Source organism: Ailuropoda melanoleuca, chromosome 8 (assembly GCF_002007445.2).
Source record: "Ailuropoda melanoleuca isolate Jingjing chromosome 8, ASM200744v2, whole genome shotgun sequence".
NCBI classification, from domain to species: Eukaryota; Metazoa; Chordata; class Mammalia; order Carnivora; family Ursidae; genus Ailuropoda; species Ailuropoda melanoleuca.
The window spans coordinates 127,673,795-127,691,447 of record NC_048225.1 but is presented as its reverse complement, the minus strand read 5'-3'; the positions used below and the strand labels follow the sequence as shown (position 1 = coordinate 127,691,447).

General features: G+C 54.7%; 1 protein-coding gene across 2 annotated transcripts; it reads right to left on the bottom strand.

The window, feature by feature from the left end:
- Nucleotides 1-4,675: 4,675 nt before the first annotated feature.
- On the bottom strand, nt 4,676-10,577 carry SSR2 (signal sequence receptor subunit 2). Of its 2 annotated transcripts, none has more exons than XM_002926933.4 (6): nt 10,481-10,577; nt 9,853-10,007; nt 9,023-9,121; nt 8,114-8,222; nt 6,259-6,336; nt 4,676-5,214 (listed from the first exon to the last, which is right to left on the bottom strand). In XM_002926933.4, the coding sequence occupies exons 2-6, from the start codon at nt 10,005-10,007 to the stop codon at nt 5,104-5,106; spliced, it is 552 nt and encodes a 183-aa protein (XP_002926979.1). In that variant the 5' UTR covers nt 10,481-10,577; the 3' UTR covers nt 4,676-5,103. The 2 variants fall into 2 exon arrangements, with proteins under 2 accessions (XP_002926979.1, XP_034523357.1); XM_034667466.1 differs by lacking the exon at nt 10,481-10,577 and adding an exon at nt 10,430-10,451.
- Nucleotides 10,578-17,653: the final 7,076 nt, after the last annotated feature.

Genomic DNA, 17,653 nt, shown 5'->3' with positions numbered 1-17,653 from the left:
ATCCTGGTTCCCACAGTCAAAAGGCCAAGGCTGTCTGCAGAGCATCGCCTTCCTTCAGCAGCTCAGGCTGGAGAGGCGAACCCAGCAGGGTCTCTGCTCCAGTGCCGCCCCATCCCTCAGGGGGACAGGGGCAGGCACAGCAGGGGCCATCTACTGCCCACATCAGCTTCCAGGCTGACTTCTTTTTTTAAAAAAAAAAAGTTTCTTTTTTTAAATTTCTGAAGATTTTATTTGAGAGAGAGAAAGCACATCAGTGGAGGGGGGGTCAGTCCCAGGACCCCAAGATCATGACCTGAGCTGAGGGCAGACACTTAACCGACTCTGCCCCCAGATGCCCCCCAGGTTGACTTCTGAGAGGCACCCACCCGCTTATAGGACCCACAGGGCAGAGCTATTGATTTTATTGTTACTACTTAATTCCGGGAGTCCAGAGCCAGGGAGCCGGTGTCTCCAGCCCTGTAAGATAAGCACACCTCCCTCTGCTTAGGACGGCAGTGAGGCATCTGTCTCAAACACACGCCCTAAATCACCCCCTCCTCTCGGATATGCCAGGCTCACAAATCGGTCAGGAATTGTGCTGCTCCGGGCTTCCAAGGGTGACCACTTTTTTTGTTTAATTGGTTTGCACACTGAAGCCAGGAGCCGCCCTCTTCCTTCCCACTGGGCCTGTGAACTCATCCTACCAGGGGCTCATCTGACTGGAGAGCCTGGGGCAGGGCCCACCAGTCCTCTTCCACCTCCGGCCCATTTGTTCCTTGGCATGAGTTCCGGGTGTTGTGCCAGAAGGGTGGGGCAAGAGAGGGTCTGAGGTTCAGAAGGACACACCTGAGAAGACTTTGGCCACTGTGTCCCAGGGAATTAACCCATCAGATCTCAGGGGACAGCCACAGTGGGAGGTGGACAGGTGGGGTGACCTGGAGTCTGGGAGTCCCTAGCTCTCAGGTGTGAGTTGGTAGCCCCTGAAATCTCACAATGGATGCCCAAGGATACAGGGAAACATGTTAGGCCCTAGAGGAAGGGGACCCCGGATGAATGAGGATCTCGAGGCTTCAAACTGGCAGAGCCATCCTGCCTCCCATACCTCCTGGGTAAGAAAAAGAGACCAGACAACACCATGATGGACTTTGGTGTCAGATGGACTTGGCGTGTGCACCCCCAACACCACCATATACTTCTCAGTTGTCCGGCTGTATTTAATTGCTCCAAACCCCATCTTTAATTCAGGGATTCCAGCATACCAACCCCATAAAGTCGTCAGGATTAAGAACATACACGGAGGGTTTGGCATCACTTGTCACACAAGTAGTGAGTGTGAAGTGTTGGCCGCACTCGAGAGCCCCTATTTACACACTTGCACGCCCCCAAACACACAACATTATCTGATTAAAAACGGGAGCTGAATGCAGGAGGCTGGTGGAGAAGCTACACGTCTCCGCTTCCTGGGTGTTGAGGGGTTCGGAGGGGCTCTGCTCCCAGGGAGATCCCCGTTCATGGGGTGAGGACCCAGGGAAAGGGAAGAGGGAAACTCACCGGGCCTGGGAGATATACCAAAGCTGGGGCCCTGCTCCTGCTCTTGGCTGCTGGCTTCAATACAGGGAAGAGTCCCGCTTCAGGGAGCCCCTCTAAGAACCCAGTCTAGCACCTCAGTGGGGGCACCTCTGTTGGTCCTTTTCAGGTCACTGCTCATGGTCCAGAAGTTTGCATAGGAGACAGGGGGCACTCCTTCCAATCCAGACCAGCTGCCTCTTCAACTGCTCCAGCCCTTCCCTTCCCCGCCCTACTTCAAACACCCGAGCCCCGCTGTGCCCAGGCCTTTAACCCCTCGGGTGCCGGGTGCGGTGGCAGGTGCCGAGGATCCCTGGGACTCCTGCCCTCAGCACTCCCTGAACAAAGGGCAGCCCCTGGACTCAGGCCCACATGGAAACAGGTAGAGGGGGCCAAGCTGGGGTCACCCGGAGACTGTGGGCACCTTCCCCCTCCCTCCAGCGGGACAGCGAATGCTGAAGACGGGAGAAAGAAAGCATCCCAGGGAAGGCCCACAGCTGGAAACCTACTTGACAGCAGGGTCTTCCTGGGACCAGGGAGGACCTTTGCCCTCTCTTGAATTGGGCTGCAAAACTGTTGTTGGTCCCTTTAAGAGGCAGCTTGGGGGGGAGGGGCGATTATGGCCGCAGCCCTGGGGAGCCTGGAGGAGGGCTCCTGCCCCCTCCCCTTGGGCTGCGGCTTCCTCACCTCTTCCCCATCACAGCTTCTGGGGGCAGAGGACGTCCTGACCCAACAGCCTTCCCAGTCCTCCTCCTCTCGGGCCGTGTGTCCTGGTGGCCAAGGGCACGCTGCCGTCGAGGACCGAGGACCGTGGCTGGCTCTGCCGGCTCCCCGGGCCGGGGCCTCAGAGCTCCCTGGCAGCCTGTCTCCTGGGCAGGACAGTGGGACCCGGAGTGACATGTGCGCGCGCAGTGGGACAGGAACACTGGGCCCACAGTGCTTGCAGGAGACATGCCGGCTGCCGATCGCCACGGGACCAGACAAGCCCTGCTCCCTGAGTCTCTCCTGAGCCGGGAAACCAGAGGACTAATTACATGACCCATTCGGTGGAGCCAGCTCCAAAGTTCTTCCTCTAGGTGACAGTACAGCCGCTGCCACATGTGGAAACTGTGCCCTTTCCTGCTGGCTAGGCCCCAAACCACGGGAGCCACAGGGGCTGTTCCTCGCTTTCCAAGAACACAGGGGACCTGGCCTCATTTTTCGGCGTGGGGTCCTTGGGGACCCTCTCCTTCAACAACCTGCATCCAGATGACACAGGCTCCGAGGCGGGCAGAGCAGGCTTTCCTGGCTGTCACAGGGTAAATTCCAGGGGATTAGGACTTGCCCCTTCTCATCCTGTCAGCTTCTTGGGAATTCCTTGCCCCGTCCTCACAGGCTCTCTGCAGCCAGAGTCCCAGGGCCTAGTTCGTGAACTGGGTGGAGATCTGGACCCCTGGCTCCTCCTGTCACCAGGGCTGGGTGTGTGGGTGAGCCAGTGCCAGCTGGACGATAGAGGGCTGGTTTGGGGGGGAGGGGGTGGTCCTGGAACACGGTGATGGCTGGGTCCCTATCTGTACTGCCTGCAGGTCACACCTGTCCAGGGTGGTCTCCGTGAGGGTGGAGAAGTGCAGTCTGCAGGCCCTCTCGCATTAGATTTCTTCCTCGAGAAGCTCAGAGGGCTCGGTCCTACGGCCAGCTATCCCGCTAAGTCTGTCCATAGGTTTCGCGAGCTCTTAGGCTCACATTCCACTCCAACTACAGGGTGCCTGACCCTCCAGATGAAGGGTCTGGCTCTGGCCTTTGTTCAAGGGCCTGTGACATGAACTGCCACCATAATGCTTCTCGGATCATGTGTCAGACCTGCATCCCCCAGCCTCCTTCTCCATCCTGAGGGCCAGGACGGGAAGTTCTCCGGGAAGACGGCCCCAGCTGTTGGGATAGGAGTCCTTCCTTGAGTTCAGGCTAGGGAGAAGTCTCCCGTGGCACCTTCCAGTTAGGAACTCTACCCGGTCTTCTATCTGGTCCTCTAAACCACAACCCCTCCCACGACAGGTGAACTCCTCGCTGTTCTCCGAAGACTAGCATTCCAGTCCTAGGGAGCATGCTGCCAGCCATCCAGCCCCCTGCTCCCAGCCTGCCCTTGTTCTCAACCCCAAGTGTCTGACTATTGCTTTCCCCCACTCTCCTGAGCCAAGTCCCAGGTCTCCCCCAAAACACAACGAACAAGAGCAAACGTATCGTCCTCGCCCTCTGACCTGGCCAGTCCTGGGGTGTCCAAGCCGCAGCCCCCGAAGTAGGGAGGCGAGCTGGTGGAGGGCTACTCCATTGGGAGCCTCCCGTTGTCTCCATGTCCTTTTCATCCTTCAGGGGCCCGGGCTCCGTGAGCTGGGCCCAGGAAAGGTTAAACCGGTTGGGCAGTCTCCCCCCCTCCCTGCAACCCCCAACAGCATCTAAACTGGGCAACTTGGTGGCAGGAACAAAGCGGGTGTTTGTTGGGTTTCCCTCCTGCCTGGGAGGCTGTTCTCGGACCACGGCATTCCTGGCTTGGACCGAGTCAGTGCACAGCGCTTTTCCCCGCCACTGCAGAGAACCACGGCCTTTCCATAGGCCGTAACGAGGGCACAGCTCGGGGATTGCAGGTGCTCAGGAATTAAATGAATTCGAGTTAAGAAAAACCTAGTTCTTGGGGCGCCTGGCGGGCTCCGTCGCTGCAGCGTGCAACTCTTGATCTCAGGGTCATGAGTTTGAGCCCCACCTCGGGTGTAGAGATTACTTAAATAATTCAAAAGAAAAAAAATCTAGTTCTTAAACAAAGAAAGGGCTAGAACCAGGCGTCAGGAGGTAGCTTTTTCAGGTCAGTGAATAAATCAGACCAGGAGGTCTCACAGGGAATGAGGACCTTCTTTCCTCTCATCCTGCGTCCTCTCGCTGTGGAGAGGAGCTCACAGGCAAGGAAGGGTCAGGGTGGTATGAGCCGAGTGATGAGAGCAGAGAGGGAAGTAAGGGATGGAAGCAAAGGCATTCGGGGACAGGCGTCTCTGCGCAAACAGGACCACAACACCTACAGCAAGGAGGCGGGAAGTCAGCTCCATTGCCCCGGAGCTGGGGCGCCCAGGGCCTGAGCTCACCAGGTGACGGGAAGGCAGACAAGTCAGCGTGGCATCTGTTTTTATTAGAAAACCCCATTTGGTCAGTGCTCCCCTGACCCAGAACAGAGACTGCGTAGCCTCTGAGAGTCCCTTAGCCTTCATCTGATCTTCCAGCCTCTTCCGAGAGGGGAGGGCCGGGGATGGGGGTCGAGTCCGGCAGTCTCCCGAGTGCCCCTCCTGGGCCCCTCAGAGTTCACACTGCTGCACCACTGAGGGCACCAGGGGCGTTGCTGGAGGCATTCCTGCTTTTATGGCTTCAGGAGTGAATGAGGAGGCTTTCACAGACTCCGAGGCCTAGTGCTTCACTCTGGCTGAGAGCAGGCAGGATCCAGAAGGTGGCAGGGGCTAGGGGACGAGAGACCGCACTCGAAGACCCTCCGGAGTCTGGAAAGCACCTGCATCTCCTGGGCAGGGAGGGCCGAGGAACCCCTCAGTTCTTCTTGGTCTTGGGAGTGTCGTACTTCCTCTTGCTGGAGTACCACAGCAGCAGGGGGATGCCGATGGAGGGCAGCGTCATGACCCCGAAGGCTGCCCAGTCCAGCTGTGGAGGATGACAGAGGCCCCGCTTACAAGTCTGGACGAGGGCACGGGAGGGCCGTGAAGGAGGCGGGCAACAAGAGGGGGCAGTGCAGCCCAAACGTTCAGCAGAACCTCAGCAGAAAGGCTCCTCTGACTGCCCCTGACAGGAAGGGGTCTCTCCAGACCAACCTACCTTCCAAGCTATGGAGCTCAAGGCCTCACCTGACCTGACCCAGACTGGGAGAGAAGCTTCTCTGTTCCAGACAATCTTGGAGGGAGGTGATGCCCAGGCCCAGCCCTGCCCACACCTCCAGCCCCCTCTTCCGTTCCTCTACCTCCCTTTCTGCCCTCCAGCCTTGCAAAACTACTTGCCATGCTGTTTTCTGCCCCAACCTACTCCCTCTCAGAAGATGCCTGCCCTTACTTTACCTCCTCTGACTGGTTGAACGCCACCTCCCCCTGAAAGCCCTCCAGGTCAGGCGATCCTGCCGCAAGCTCCCCCAACATCCTGCCTGTGGTCTCTGTCATGACGCTTTTCTCCCTGCTGAGCTGTTCTGATACCTTTACAAGCCCTTAAGATCTTATTGGAAGGGAGTATGTCTTGTTCACCTGTCTTCCCAAAGCAAATTAGAAGCTTCATGATTATTCACTGAACAAACACTGAATCTCCTCAGTTAGGACTTCAGGCAAATCTTCAAAGCATCCTCTCCCAGACTAGACCGCCACAGCATCCCCACCCAATCTTCCCAGCGCTCTGCAACGCTCTGAATCTAAGCACATACTCCTTTAAGCCTCAAAATAGACCCAGGATTCCAAAACGGGATGCAACTCGAGGCTGCGTAGAGAAAAAGGGCGGGTTTTTGGTTCTGGCAATTGTGATCTCATGGCCCAAAATCTCTCATCATGGGTAAATCAGGACATTTGGTGTTGGTCTGTGTCAGACCTGAAAAAACAGATGTGACGAGAACCAACAAACTAAACAAATCTTCTAAGGAGGCCAAGGGGTCCCACAGCCAAAGGGTGTTCTCATCCCGGGGGAAGAGAAAGAGGACACTGCGGAGCTTACAAAATGCGGGGAGAATCTCCTATCAAACTCCCGCTGAGCCAGGATTCCTCCCTGTCCAGGGGCGCTGGTAAAGCCAATCTGAAAGGAAGACAAGAAGGGCATTAGCACAAATGCAAGTCCTCACGTAAGAAAGGGCAGTCCCGACCGACCCAACCCGAAGTACGACATTCTCGGCTCCCGAAGGCACAAGGGAGCTTCCAGAAGATGCGGGAAAGCTCCTGGACTAGAGAGCGCCACATGACTCTCAGCGTGTCGTAAAGAGGAGTTGATCAGGACCCAGGTGACGCACGATGAGCTGCTTCTCCACGAGGCAGGCCAGGTGTGCCGCTGAGGTTAGACCAAATCCTTCCTCTTCCTTCGCCTCAGGCTCTGGAAGAGTGGCTCACACCCCCGGCCCCTCCGCAAGAGAGGTGTGTGATGGAAGGACCTGCCCTTGGCCACGCCTTCCCTGTTCCTCCAGTGGAAATGCTCTTCCATACCTCGCACACTGACAGGAGGCTCCAACACTGACAGGAGGCTCCAACGACCTAAGGAGTATTCGGGAAAGCACGGAGCCCCACCCAAATGCACACAGAAGAGAAGGGGCCGCGGCCGGCAGCGCTCCTGACCCAGAGAGCAGGCCAGGAGCCGGAGGACGCTGCCAACAGCCTCACTCCAAAGTGGCAGCCGAGCCTTTGATTTTACGTCTCTTAACCTATCTAATACCGGGTAGAACCAGAGTTCTAAAGCTGGTTCTGAAAGCCGAAAGGACACAAGATGTGAAAAACCTAATTAGGATTACAAGAATATGGTTCCATGTGGTTTGTAAAAACAATTCACACAGCGCGATGAACGTCAGAGGACCCTAGCTTTCCTTCAGTCCTACGGCTGGCATGCCGAGGGTCTTCCCTACCGCGTGCTCGCTGTGCAGCCTAGAGCCCACAGCCCACTTGTAACGCCTTGTCAGGGGCCTTCCTAAACTCACGGCTGCAGACAGTGTCCCCATCTTCTCGGTATTCCCTAGATCCTAGCTCACTACTGGGGCTCAATAAATGCCTGTTGACCTTTTCCACAATCAATCAAAGGACTGTTTACTACTGATTTTCTATCATACATGAGAACCAGAGAGACATCTAAGACAAAGTCTCCGGCCTCAAGGAGTTTATGATTAAACTGGGAGGGGGTTGGGTAAAGACCTACACCTAAGAAAAAGAGGTACTGAGACAGCACACAGTTAAATGTTTGAGTGAAGGACGCCATCAGGGCTCCAGAAACTTCTCTGCAGTCAGCAAAGGCTTGCTGAAAGGGTGAGCAGGACAAAACAGTGGGGTGTAAAAGCAGAAGACAGAAACAAGGGCATGCAGTCCAAAGCTGGGCTTTGAGAGCAGAGGGGTCACTCCCAACAGAGAAAGAATGAGAATGACAGAGGGTGGGGCGGGTGGGCAGGTGCTCGGTCTCATGAGGGCAGAATGTGCCAGAGAGCTGGAGGCAGAGAACAGCTACAGCACCAGGGCGTCTGCGGCAGGAGCAGTCCAAGCAAGGGAAAGACACGTGGAGACCGGGAATGCGCTGACGGCCCGCAGAAGAGGGCGGAAGGGGCACGGGAGACCACACACTGTGTGGCAGACGTCACGGTCCAGATGAAAGCAAAGCAAGAGGGACGAATAGGAGGGAGGCTACGGTTCTCCTCTGCCACCACCTCAACTGCTTCACGCTGATCTTTACAATCTGAAACCTCCTTCCTTCCTAAGGACAGCAGCGGAGCTTCTGGTCCTTCTCACCATTCTCAGAATTTAGTGGCTGCCTTAGAACATTTCTGCAAGTTTTCAAAGGCAAACAGATCTAGGCCCCTCCAGCTAAGGCTGGGGCAACTTACCACGACAGGCCCATCTTCCTGGGCCAGGTAAGTAACGGTTGCCGAGGTGAAGTTGAAATAGCCGGCCTTGAGTGGGCGCAGGACCACAGTGTGCGAGACGTTGCTAGCGCTGGCCCGACAGTCAAGGAAGCAAGAAGACAAAGCTGCAGCTGTAACGCCCCAACGTGCGGACCAGATGCACCGTTCACAGAAAGGGCGGCCCACACGTGGGACGTCATGCCTGCAACCCTCTGCGAGCACAATAAACTCAGAACTTTTTCTAAGCCTGAGACGCGGTGCATGCTATCCCAGCCAGGTGTAAGGGGTCCCAATACGCAGCCAGGCTGTACTCAGTCCTCAGGTTTCTGATGTCAACTTTCAAAGCAACACATATTACGGATGAAAAATCATTCTCACAGAAACTCTAACTGAAGGAAGACTGAAAATACAAAATAAAAACAAAAAACAAAAAAACCAAAAAGAAAATACCCTCACCAGAAAATCTAAATACTTTCATTCACAGGGGGAAAAGTTAATCTAATTCTACTTGGGAAATGACGGGTGGATGCCGGTAGGAGACCCACTGAATGAGAAAAATCTTGAAGAGGCCGCCCGGGGCCTCCATGCTAGCAGCCAACTGACTTTCTTCTAAAAGCTGAACTATCCTCGTCAGCCACAAACCATCTCCTAAGAGTCTACCTCTTCCCCACGTAGTATGTTGTACCGCCTTATAACCTGAACTTGACGACCCTCCTTCCTTAGGTCTACCCTCAATCACACTCAATTTTCTACTGTCCCATCTTTCCGGAGAGGACACAGAAGAACGGCCACACGCAGCCAGACTATGTGAAGAAGTGACCTCGCTGCTTCGCTGGCAATGTGCCTGTATCTTCCCCAACACCAGCCTTCACCACCCAGCGTCAAGGATACGGGGCAATCCGGTCCCATTTCACGTTGAGCATACCGGAGACAATGCCGAAGTCCTCCGGAGGGAAGGAATCATCGGATAACTCCACGTCTAACGCAGCACTGCAAAATGGAGGGACAAAAGCGGTTAGCAAGTAACGGATACAGACGTACAGTGATCAACTGGGGGCGCCCGGTGGGCTCAGTCGGAGGAGCAGAGGACTCTTGACCTCGGGGTTCTGAGTTCGAGCCCCTCACTGGGTGGAGATTACGTAAAAACAAAATCTTTAAAAAAAAGTAATCAGCAATTAAATCTGCCTGCTTGTCCTAAAAAATCAGAACTACAAAAGACAGTTACGAGTCACACAGTAACCTGGGTTTGTTGCACTGAAGAATCTAGGTCAAGGGCTGGATTCTCTGGCTAAGAAGCGCCAAGGAAGGAATGGGCCCACCTTCTCTCTTGCCCCAGTATCTATGTGTACGTGTGTAGTATGCACAGAGGGGAAGAGAAGCAAGACACACATGGAAGAGTGAATTAAAGCGAATAATATTAAAGAAAGGCAAAATACATGCTTACAGGTTAACGAAAGAAAGAAAGCTGAAACCTGCAAGCCCCGAGGTAAGGAAGGATGGGGTCTCCTCCTCCTCTCCCCTTTTCACCCTCACTCTTGCTCCTTACCCCTCAGAAACTCTCCCAACTCCAAAAAGTGGAAGACGGTTTCTAGCAGCTTAGGTGAAGTAGGTCCTAGAGTGCGTTCACTGGCTCCTGACACCTGCGGCTGCTGGCCCCCACAGGTCTCCGTTTCCAGCTGGGAAGGAGAAGGGCCCAACCTGCAGCCCCCGGGCCCCCTCACCTGGAGCCGACGTTGTAGATGTTGTACTGTAAGGTCAGGTCTCGCCCCTCCACGGCATATCTGTTCAGCAGTGACTTGGAGGCCAGCAGCCGGGCTCCTTCCTCTGCATGACTGACAGCAAACAGCGCCAACACCACGGATGCCAGCAGCCTCATCTTCGGGGAAAAACGCCAAGCAGGCAGTCAACCCAACCATGTAAGCGCACCGCAATCTTCACGGAGGCGCCCCCTTACCAAGTCTAGCAAAACTCCTTTAATCTCACCAAGGCAGCAGCCGCTTCCCCATCAGCCAGCAGGGCTGACCCACACGCCGGGATCTCCCACCTGCCGCCCCGCCGCCCTCTTCCCGTCGGCTGGTGCGGCCGTCCCTCGCACAGGCCTCCTCCGCCCAGCCCCGCGGGGTCCTCCCCACGCTCCCTGCCCGGGTTCCCACCTCTCCGTGTCCCCACATCCCTTCCCTGGGTCCCTCCGGGACTCAGCCCGCTCGGCCCTCCCCCTCTCGCCAGGAAGACACGTCCCCCGCCCGCGCGCCCCTCCCGTCCCCGCCGCGGCCGAGGAGCCCCTCCGCCGCCGGGCACCGTGCGGACACGGGATGTGCTCCTCCCGCGCCCTCACGGATCGGCGCTCACCGTGCACAACCCACAGGCCTCTCCCGGGCCACCGAGACCGGAAGAGAGCGTCAGCAGCCCAATGGCCGGAAGTGAGCTAGGCCGGAAACCTCGGTGCTCCGCGCGATGCCTCCTGGGAATTGTAGTTCCCGGCCAGGCCCCGCCTCTGGCTCTGCGGCGCCGGCGCGCGCTGGTGACCCGAGCTGGCCTGCGCTACCGCGTGCGGCCGCCCCTGGGCAGGTACCCTGCAGACGGGGTCCGCAGTCCGCAGCGTCCAGTGCGCCCGCGAGCTACACACCAGGGGAAAGCTTTTCCTCTCAGGGCTACCGGCATCCTTACTGCTTCCAGACGACAAACGTGGTCCTCCCTGCATCCAGAAAGGCGCCAAGCCCCGAGCTTCTCTTCGAAGCCCTTCGAGATGCCGGAAAAGCAGTCTTTTCTTCGCCGTGCCGGCTGTAACCTCTTTGGCTCATGCTCATCACTGCTTGCTGTGTTCACTGCAGTGGACGCCCTGTCTTGGGTCTTACCCTGCACTTTTCCATCAGCTGCCAGACAGACGCCCCCAAACAGCGTTCTGGAAGAGGATGCCTGTGGGGTTCTGCCGTCTCGAACAAGGTCTCAGGCCTGCCACTCCCTCACTGGCTACGTAACCTTAAGGCAGGTGTTACTTCTGTAAAGCCTTGGTTCTCAGATCTGTAAAGTGAGATAATTCCAGCACTCTCCAGGCGTTGGAGGGCAAATAGGATACTGTGTGTGAAACTGTAAGCGCATTGGCTGGCACGGGTGTGCTTGGGGAAGGCTAACTCTCAGTATTCCCATTACTCTCTATCTCCATTGCAGCATTCCTTCATTCGGTGTGCATTTATTGCGCACCTGGTTTGTGCCTGCACTGTTCTAGGTCGTGAGGCTGCAGTGACCAAGAGGACAGAGAACATTTCTTCTTGCTGAGGACTTAACGTTCTTGTGGAAAAATACACATCTCCTGTATTTGTTTTAGCACGCCCTGCATTCCCCACCTCCCAGACTAGAGCTCCTTGGGGACAGGTTGTCTGTTTCGCATTGCTCAGTGTCCTGCCTGAGCGCGTGGTGGGAACTCCAGGAACGAATGACCACTTCTCTACCTACACCCTCCAAGCTACTTCTCTTTCCTTCTCCAGCCCATCGTTCAGGGCCCTGTTGCAGTCTGATCCCCCCTGGCAAGCCTGCCTTGGCTTTGCCAGACTACATTGCTCTTTTACAAGACTGGAGTAGAGTATGCTTTTCCCCACTTGTTTCTGGCCCGGAAAAGCCACCTTAATGATTAGATGCTATATCTTCAGTGAGCACTTACCAAAGGTCCTACAGTAATGCTGAACACCAAGGAGGTACTCAAGAAATACTTGCTGATTGTGGGATTTTTTATTCCTTTCCAAAGCATTGTTTTCATAGCAATTTCTCCAGCTTGGAAAGATATGAAGCGTGGCTGTTCTTGGTTCTCACGCTCAGCCGCACGCAAAGAGAACGTGTCTGCAGCACACACAGTCTAGATACCCTACCCATAGCCACTCTGGATTCGGGAGAGAAACGTCTCCACCCTTACTTTGCAGTTTATACACTGACCCTTCTGCCTCTGCCCCTTCTAGTTGAGTCCCTTGTTCAGTCATTGATACACTGAGCATCCCTTTTGGGGGGCAAATGTCATGCATCAAGCACTGCAATAGTCGCTGTGGGAGACACAGAGACAGGGCATGGTGTCTGCCCTCGCGGAGGTTAGAGCCCAGTGATGGGGTGAGATATACTCATAACTATAGTGAAAAGGCAAATGCAATGCCAAGCAACCTTTAAAACACACACACACACGCACATGCGCACACATGCAGCAGTGGCTTCGTGTGGTCCATGGAATTACATCCCTTTGTCCGACAGTCAAGACCCTTCACTGTCATCCCTACCGCTCTCTGATTTAGCCAAACAGACCACTCCCTGTGGTCCACTTTCTCACTTTCAGACTTTTGATCAGTGCAAATTATTGAGTCAAAAAACAATCGCTTTTATTGACTTCTTACTATCACCAGCCCTACGCTAGTTTCCAAGAGAACAAACGTGTATAAGATGTACTTGACTTGGAAGAGTTTGAAATGGTGGGGGCCTGGCAGGGGTGGGGGACAGATAAACAGATTCATGACGCTGTCCTGAGTGTCCTGAAAGAGGTTAGTGCGGGGCTTCCAGGCCCTGGTCTGCCTTTACATTCTCTTCATTGTGTCTTTTTGATAAACAGAGGTTCTTCATTTTAATTAGAATGTTCTCTAAAAAGCAATTGATACTGCCTGAGAAATCCTGCCTCTTGGTGCTTTGGGCGCACATGTGGACTGCGAACATTTGGGAAGGAAACAGACGCCCAAGTCGCGACAATATAACACCTTCATCCACCAGCAGCAACGGTGAGCACTGTTCACTGAAGGGGCCTACATCCAAGTGAGTCGGCTTCGCAAACCCTTGGAATTATAGATGGCGTTCTCCTTTCTTTTTTTTTAAATTTTATTTATTTTGAGAGAGAGAGAGCAAGAGCGCACAAGGGGGAGGGGCAAAGGCAGAGGGAGAAGCAGGCTTCCCACTGAGCAGGGAGCCTGACGTGGGGCTCGATCCCAGGACCCCAGGATCATGACCTGAGCTGGAGGCAGACACTTAACAGACTGAGCCACCCAGGCGCCCCCATCAATCCTGTTTTTACATACTGAGGGAAGAATGGAACAATCTTATTTTATTATATTTTATTTTTAAAAGATTTTATTTATTTATTTGAGAGCAAGAGCAGGGGGCAGAGGGAGAAGCAGGCTCCCCACTAAGTAGGGAGCCTGATGCGGGCCTTGATCCCAGGACCCCAGGATCATGACCTGAGCCAAAGGTAGACACACAATCAACTGAGTCACCCAGGCGCCCCATGCTTTTTCCTTTCTTTCTCTAGAACCAGAGAGAACCTTAGAAAATGGTGTGTTAAAAGAGCACTTCACCCACTGCTTCACCCACTGCTCACGATGTGGTGAAGACACATCGTCTCTGTCTACAGTCTCCCTATTAGAATCTATTCTGACTAGAAGAGAGATTTCAACCATCAATTGCTAGGGGAAATGTTTCTGTTGAAAGACTTCCGAAAGAATGCGGTTGCTTCCTGCCATCCTCAAGCCAAGAGATTGGGCAGAACCTTGTTAGGTGTGCAGGGAACTGTGTGCCCGGAACGGAGGCAGGCAGGGCCAGTGTGAGCCGCTCACTGCTTTCATGCCCCGTTCCCCCAGTGGTCAAGATGGAGCCCATTGACCTCTCTTTGGGATCTGTAACAAGGAGGCAACCAAGATAGTGTGTGGCTAAGCCGAGAAGGAAAAGGCCAACTGCTTTTTGGCTGGTGGCTGGACAGGCACCGGGAAAGAGCCTTGCTGCCAAATCGAGGAGGCTCCGATGGGCCTAAGCTAGGGGCATTCTGTAAGTGGTTATGGATTAAATATGAACCATGCCACTTTTCAAGAAACATCCAGAATCACAGCAATGACAGCAATTTTGTAACATTTTTCTTTTTTAGATTCATTTTTTTGATTGTGGTAAATACATATTTAACATGGGATTTGCCATTTTAACCATTTAAAGTATACAGTTCGTAGCAGTAAGTACCTTCACGTTGTTTGTTACACAATCATCATCACCATCTGTCTCCAGGAAATTTTCAACTTCTCGAACTGAAACTCCATACCCATTGAATAGTAATGCCCGTTCCTGTCTTCCCACCAGCCCTGGCAGCTAGATGTCCTGTTTCTATGAATTTGTCTATTTTAGGTAATTCATGTAAGTGGAATCATGCAATAAACTCACTTTATTTTACACAAATAATTCGTGCTTATATTCTCAGTGAAACAAAATCAAATACTGAAATAGTGAGTCTGAATGTCCGGATGCAAATTTAGATGCCCAAGAAATGTTGACTACCTTATTTTTCTGTAATCAAACCTAGTTTCTGTTTCCAGCCCTTTTTACATAGAGTATGAGCGACTCAATCTCTGTTAACGCAGGGACTCCCAGGTCATGTTCTCCAGAGCGGCCTCTAATTTTCTAGACGGCTCCCGATGTGTCAGATGCATGGTGCTTGGTTATCAATACTTTTTAAAAAAAATTTCCCTTAGCTATGGGAAGTCCTTAGGAATCATCAGATTTTTTAAAAGATTTTATTTATTTTATTTTATTTTTTAAAGTGGGCATTTCTTTGCCATCTAGTTTTATTTTATTTTTTTAAGGATTTTATTTATTTAACAGAGAGAGAGAACAACCAGGGGTTGCGGCAGAGGGATAGGGAGGGAGAAGCAGACTCCCCACTGAGCAGGGAGCCTGATGCGGGACTCGATCCGGGACCCTGAGATCTTAAAGGCAGACGCTCAACCAGCTGAGCCATCCAGGTACCCCTCATTTATTTGTTTTAGAGGGAGAGAGAGAGGGGAGGCAGAGGGAGAAGGAGAGAAACTCAAGCAGACCCCATGCTGAGCGTGGAGCCTGATGTGGGGCTCAGTCTCACAACCCTGAGATCATGACCTGAGCCAAAATTAAGAGTCGGTCACTTAACTGACTGAGCCACCCAGGTGCCCCCTGGTTATCAAAACTTTTCCTTTCAAGCTATGGGTTCCTTGGACCCTAGCCACACCCCCTCAGCCTTATCCTGAGGCTCCCCAGGCATGGTGCCCCTCCCCCTTTCCCTCCCTCTGCTTCCCCGCCTCTCTGGAGACACAGGGGACTTGGCTGGCCTCTCCAAGCCCATCACTTCTTCCTTGCTACTCAAGGGCATTCCTCAGTTCTGCAAGCCAGGCTGGGACTGGGATGAGCAGCAATCTTGAAGGATGTCTTAGGCCCCCCACCTGGGCACACCCCGGTGCCGGCCAAGAACAAGAACATTCTCTTCTGTAATTACAATAACATTATTGCACCCACAGAGTTTGACACTGATATAATCTACTATTTTCTGATGCAAAGGCCACATTCAGCTTTCTCCAAAATACCCTCTATGACTTTCAAAGAGAACCTAGAGTCCTACGAAGAAGGATCACGTATCACAGCATTGCATTTGAGGGAGAGGAAAGGGAGAGGGGCCCAGGCAGCTCCGGCTCTTGGCACAGACAAAGGGGCCCTTCTTTGTCCTTGGATCCCTTGAAAATCTCAGACAGACCTGGACACCCGGAGTTCTGGGTGGACTGTTGTCTGCTTCTTGCCGAATGTCTCTCAGCGCGTGGGGACTCCAGGCTGCGTTCTGGAGTCTGCCTCTGCCTCGTCTTGAAGCCCTTTGAGGGTTTGCGCCATTTTCAGAATCAATCCACAGTCTCTCTAGTTAAGCCCAGTCTTCCTTCTGCTCACCCTGGTAGGCAGGGTTTGGGGGTGAGCATGTCCAGCCTCCCGCTGAGAAGTGAAGCAGGGGCGTGTGTGTGCGTGTGCGGCTGTGCACCCGCGCCCTCTCAGCCCCTCGGAGGCACGTCCCCCCCGGGGAACCCCTGGACTTGGGACCCCACCCTTCTATTGCTACGACAACGGCTTCTGTGAGGACGCGGAGACTAAAGAATTGCGAGTGTGTGGTGGGCGGGGAGCGGACCTGCTGGAGGCGTGATCACGTGAGCGATCACAGACCTTGATCATGAAGAAGAAAGAGACTGTGTCCTTAGCTTCCATCCTCAGAGTAGGGGGGCAGCCTGGGGCACGGGCGGGAGCAAGGCTGCTGACCCTGAAGTCCTGCCTGGCATGAGCTGCTCCCTCCCAACTGACTTCTCTCCCTCAGGAGACCAAAGAGGCTTGGAGAGCCCCAGGGGCAGAAGAGCCCTCCTTTAACACCTTGGCTGTATCCCTGACGTCCCTGCACAGTTTCACTGATGACGTGGGCTACCAAGGGAGCCAGGAGTTGACTAGTGTGAGCGACCCCCCCACACCCTGCATCCCCCCTCCCCTGGGGTCCTGCACCCCCTGCTCGACCTCCATATGGGCAATTTTCCTCACTGACCTGCCCCAGGAGGTCTGGCAGCAACCTTCGTATCTTCTCTACATCCTTCCAATTTGCATCTTCACGAGCATGGCTCAAATTTACTGCTTCCAGAATAAAATACCAGCATTAGTAGTGAGCACAGCTTACACTTACTGAGTACTTACCATATGCCACACTGTGAGGGCAGATGCTGTTATTAGCCCTATTTTCCAGATAAAGAAACTGAGGCACAGGCAAGTGAAATAACTCTCCCAAGAAGACATGAGTCGGAAGCAGAGATGCTGGGTGCCCAGCCGTGTGTCTGACCCCAGACCCCCCCCACAACTGCTCCCGGCTTGGGACCCCCTTCACACCGGAGCTCCTCGGCTTCCGGGCAGTGTCTCTGGGCCGAAGCGCAGCTGGCGTAGGGCCTTCGCTGTGTGTGGATTGGAGGGGTCTGTGTGTGCCCGCACTCACGGACAGTGCCTTGCTCGTGTTGGAAGTGCACAGTTGGCCGTGTTGACACGTACTCGGGAAACCACACAATCACAGCAGACACATCCGTCACCCCCATAGGACCAGCCAGGACTGCAGAACAGATCCCTTAGAGGGCCAGGGTGTGCCTTCCGGAGTGAGTCTGTATTTGACCCAAGTATTTGCATTCGGATCCTTGGAAAACAACCCCTGTCGTCAGGGCGTTCAGCATTGGCCTGAGCGCGGTGTGCAGGGGCTGGCTGGGGACTTCCCTGCCGTCCCCGGGGGAGGGGGGCAGGCTTTGCTGGCCCGGCGGCCCGAGCCTCCCCTCTGACCTCAGTCGTTCTCTGCCTCACTCCCGCTCAGACACGGAGTCCCGTGGGCCGCGGGATGGGTCAGTGGAGAGCACGCTTCATCCCTTGCTCTCGGATTTCCCAAGGAGGAAGAGCCGGGCCTCGCGTCGCAGAGGCAGAAGCGGAGCAAGGTCGCCGTGCAGCGCCCGAGGAAGGACGAGCGGAAGGAGGAGGACGAGCAGGAGGAGGACGACGCGGACAGCGCCCGTCCCCCCGGGCGGCCCCCGAGGCCGCGGCGGAAGCTGCCTGGGTCCTGGAGGGCGCGCCCGCTGGGGCAGGCGGAGCGCCCCAGCACCCGGGAAAGCAGCACCGGCTCGCTCGCGTCCCGGGCCGCGTCTCCCCGCTGGAGCCTGGCCGGCTTCCGCCGCTATCTGTGCGGCTGCTGCGGGCCGGCCGGGCTCCGGGCCC